Below are 4313 nucleotides of genomic sequence, written 5' to 3'. Positions count from 1 at the left end.
CAGTTATTAAAACATCAGTATCAGTAGGTGCTAATGCAATAGTTCATACAAACAATTTAAATTCCAATAATGGCAGGTAACTTGTTGGTCGACGGCAATAGATGTTCCAGGGAGGACCCAGGGTCACCACAGCATGGTAAGATAAATCTGGAGTGATGTTTAGGTTTATGGGCCTAATCTGTTGCTATAGATGTTACCGTTATGAGAAAGCATGGCGGAAGAGTGCCTGAACTGTAGGAGCTCTCGCAGGGCCCTGAACCTCCTCCGGCAACTCATTCCACCAGCTAGGGGCAGCAACGGAAAAGGCCCTGCCTCTCGTTGTTTTGAGCTTCGCTTTTCTGATGCTGGGAACTGTCAACAGGTTTTGAGACCCGGACCGAAGTGCTCGCTGCGGCATATGCGGGGAAAGGTGGTCCCTAAGGTGTGCAGGGCCATATAGGGCTTTTTTTTTTTCACAACCACCTTTAATTGACAAAGACATAATGGACTGAGAAACTGGAGGAAGAATGTAATACATTAGGAGATAAAGAGTTTTCTACTGGTCTTTTAACTCCTTCAGTCTACGGATAGCAGATTTCACTGTCACCGCTGAAGTAGTGTTGTATGTCCAGGCGCCACTAGCCGCTGTCTTCATACAAGAGCCACAGTGCCAGATACCCACAGCTTTCCTCTTCATTTTTGTCTTGCCACAAAAGGAGCAGGTATACTTGGCGTGCTGGCTAATTTCAATCTTCTTCACCATCTTCCTCAGGTACTCCATATCGAGTACCATATTTACCCACAATGCCAACTTTCTTGGTGCGCTTGGCCATCTTGCTACTACTACAGGCCGCAGGAAGAAAAAAGGCCATATAGGGCTTTAAAGGTTAAAACCAGCACCTTGAAGCGAACCCGGTACACTATTGGTAGCCAGTGCAGCGCTTTCAGCACAGGCTGAATATGTTCCCGTAAAGGAACTAGGCTTCGTTCATGCGGACATCACTGGATTATCCTGCACCAGGGGTGGCCAAACTTGCTTAACGTAAGAGCCACGTAGAATAAAGGTCAGATGTTTGAGAGCTGCAAGATATGGTGAATGTCAGATGTCTGAGAACCGCAAGAGATGAACTGCAGATGTTTGAGAGTTGCAAGCAAGGAAGGAAAATTGGGGGAGAGGAATGAGGAAGAGGTGGAAAGAAAGCAACTTTAAATGCCTTCTCCAAGCTGTTGGCTGGCTTGGCTTGGAGAAGTGATTTCAAGAGAGAAATGCCTTCTCCAAGCCAACCGACGAGGCAAAGGGGGCTTCGAGAGCCACACGATATGTGTGAAAGAGCCACCACGTGAAAGAGCCACGGTTTGGCCACCCCTGTTCTGCACTGTGAGTGGCAGTTGGATGTCCAAACTGACTCCCGCTGTTGAGTGTTGAATGCAGAACAATCCAGTGATGCAGCCAGCTGTGGTTCATATTTGGAGTAAATGAGTTCATGTCTGGTTTTTTGGAGAAAGAGTGTGGGTGTGGGGGGATTTTTCTGGATCTCTCTCTCTTCTGTTTTAGGATGGGTGGTGTGCATCCCAAACCTATTCGGTAGCCCTGGAGGCCAAAAATTTGCTCTGTGTGAGGAGCCAGAAGGAAAATAGGCCTTTCTCTCGCTCTTGAGTATAAAAATACCCTTTTGTCTTGGAAAGGTGTGTGTTTCATAGTCTTGACTGGAGGGTGGTTTTGCAGTCGATGTTCGAGGTGAGAGCCTTGCATTTATGAATGGGGACAGCAACGCTGGCTGCTGTTGTACCCTAAGGTTGCCAACCTCCAGGTGCGGCCTGGAGATCGCCTGCCATTCAAACCAATCAGACTGCAGAGATCAGCTCCCCTGGACAAAATGGCTGCTAGGGAAGGTGAACTCTGGCTTCATGCCCCAGCGAGGCCCCTCCCCTTCCCAAACCCCACTCTCCCAAGGCTCCGCCCCCAATATCCAGGAATTTCCACCTAGAATCCATCCGTCATTGGATTGCCAGCACCTAAGTGAGGTCTGGAGAAAATGGCAGCTTCGGAAGGTGGGCTGTATGTAGGGTTGCCAACCTCCAGGTGGTGGCTGGAGAGCTCCTGGGATTACAACTGGTCTCCAGGCAACAGAGGTCAGTTCCCCTGGAGAAAAATGGCTGCTTTGGAAGGTGAACTAGGGCATTATAGCCCCAGAGCTGGCCTTGCCGCTAGGTAAACTAGGTGATTGTCTTGGGTGCCAGCCTTCTGGGGGCACTGAATTGGGCACTCGCCATGTGACTCAGTGACATTATCATAAAATCCTAGAGTTGGAAGGGACCTCCAGGGTCATCTAGTCCAACCCCCTGCACAATGCAGGAAACTCACAAACACCTCCCCCTAAATTCACAGGATCTTCATTGCTGTCAGATGGCCATCTAGCCTCTGTTTAAAAACCTCCAAGGAAGGAGAGCCCACCGCCTCCCGAGGAAGCCTGTTCCACGGAGGAACCGCTTCTTAATATTGAGCCGGAAACTCTTTTGATTTAATTTCAACCCACTGGTTCTGGTCCTACCTTCTGGGGCCACAGAAAACAATTCCACACCCTCCTCTCTAGGACAGCCCTTCAAGTCCTCGAAGATGGTGATCCTATCACCTCTCAGCCGCCTCCTCTCCAGGCTAAACATCCCCAGCTCCTTCAACCTTTCCTCATAGGACATGGTCTCCAGACCCCTCACCATCTTCATTGCCCTCCTCTGGATCCGTTCCAGCTTGTCTATATCCTTCTTAAAATGTGGTGCCCCAAACTGAACACAATACTCCAGGTGAGGTCTTACCAGAGCAGAGTAAAGCGATACCATCATATCACGCGATCTGGACACTATACTTCTGTTGATACAGCCCAAAATTGCATTTGCCTTTTTAGCCACCGCATCACACTGTTGACTCATGTTCAGCGTATGATCCACTAAGACCCCTAGATCCTTTTCGCACATACTACTGCTAAGACAAGTCTCCCCCATCCTATAACCATGCAGTGGATTTTTCCCACCTAAATGCAGAACTTTACATTTATCCCTGTTAAAATTCATTTTATTGGTTCTAGCCCAGTTTTCCAGCCTGTCAAGGTCATCCTGTATCCTGTTTCTGTCTTCTACTGTCTTCTGCTGTATTTGCAACCCCTCCTAATTTTATTTTATGCAGAAGCTCACAACTTTCATGCCAGTAGCTTACAAAGTAAAATTTTTGCTCAGAAGGGTTGTCAAACCCATTTGTTATGAGGGCTGGATCTGACAGAAATGAGAGCTTGTCGGGCCGGTCCATGTGTGTTCCTATTTTAGATTAGGTAGCAGAAATATAAACTTTATAAAGGACACAGACAAACACAGAGGGTTTTTTTTAAACGTAAAACATGTTTAAAACATTAGCACTTGTTGATCTTAAAGGTGCTTTCTTTGTATCTCTCCCACGGGATCCAGGGAACTGGGCAAATAAAACTATGGCTCTTTCCTCCCTTAGGGGACCAGGATGGGGAGGAGCCTCAGCCAATAGAAGGAAGAGAGGCTTGGCTCAGTAACTGCTGTGCGATTGAGAGAGCCTGGGAAAGCAAGCTATTTCTCCCCACCCCTTCCCCCCCAAGGGAGGAGCCTCAGCAATGGAGAAGATAGAAGCTTTGCTTTGTAGCTCTGCTGCGCAATTGAGCAAACCTTGCAAAGCAAGCTGCGATGCAGAAGGAAGCAAGAGAGAGGGAGAAGGAAGCAGATGACAGCCAGTTGCTCAGGGGCCTTATAGAGCCCTCCGGAGGCCTGATTTGGCCCCCCAGGCTGCATGTTTGACACCCCTGGCTTAAAGGGAGTATTGAATATGGGCCTGGCACTGAGATGGCTGCCTCTACCCCTCACTCCAGACTCTGTAATCCACCTCAGGCCTTCGTGGGACGACCACAGAAGTAAATAAACCAGAATGTGGGTGGGAATTTTCTTGCCAGGGGGTCCAGTTCTATGAGCTCCCCCAAAAGCTGCCCACATCCTCCATTATACAAATGTAATAAAATAAATTTCCAATGAAGGCATTTAAAAAGAGCACGGTCTCTTTAAACGTCATTGTCAGAACGCCCTTTGGAATTCAATTGTGCTTGTCGCACCTCAACTCCCAGCTCCACCCCCAAAGTCTCCTGACTCCACCCCCAAAGCCCCCAGGTATTTCCTGAGTCGGACCTGGCAAGCCTAAGCCATAGTGAACTTCCCCAAGGAACCTACAATCTAGGAAAGGGGAAAGGAAGGGTTACAAAGAATATATTAGATGTGGCTTTGGAAATCTTTGCGTGCTTTGATTTTCCGTGCTTGAGATTCAAAGC

General features: G+C 48.2%; 1 protein-coding gene across 1 annotated transcript; it reads right to left on the bottom strand.

Moving 5' to 3' along the window:
- Positions 1-442: 442 nt before the first annotated feature.
- LOC132588380 (large ribosomal subunit protein eL43-like) lies at positions 443-832 on the bottom strand. Its single transcript, XM_060260755.1, is given in 2 exon segments — positions 443-752; positions 754-832. Coding segments are annotated over 2 exon segments (276 nt in total). The 5' UTR covers positions 813-832; the 3' UTR covers positions 443-535.
- Positions 833-4313: the final 3481 nt, after the last annotated feature.

This window comes from Heteronotia binoei, chromosome 20 (assembly GCF_032191835.1).
Source record: "Heteronotia binoei isolate CCM8104 ecotype False Entrance Well chromosome 20, APGP_CSIRO_Hbin_v1, whole genome shotgun sequence".
Lineage (NCBI taxonomy): Eukaryota > Metazoa > Chordata > Lepidosauria > Squamata > Gekkonidae > Heteronotia > Heteronotia binoei.
The sequence above is the reverse complement of the archived record's forward strand: the minus strand, read 5'-3'. Positions and strand labels throughout refer to the sequence as shown.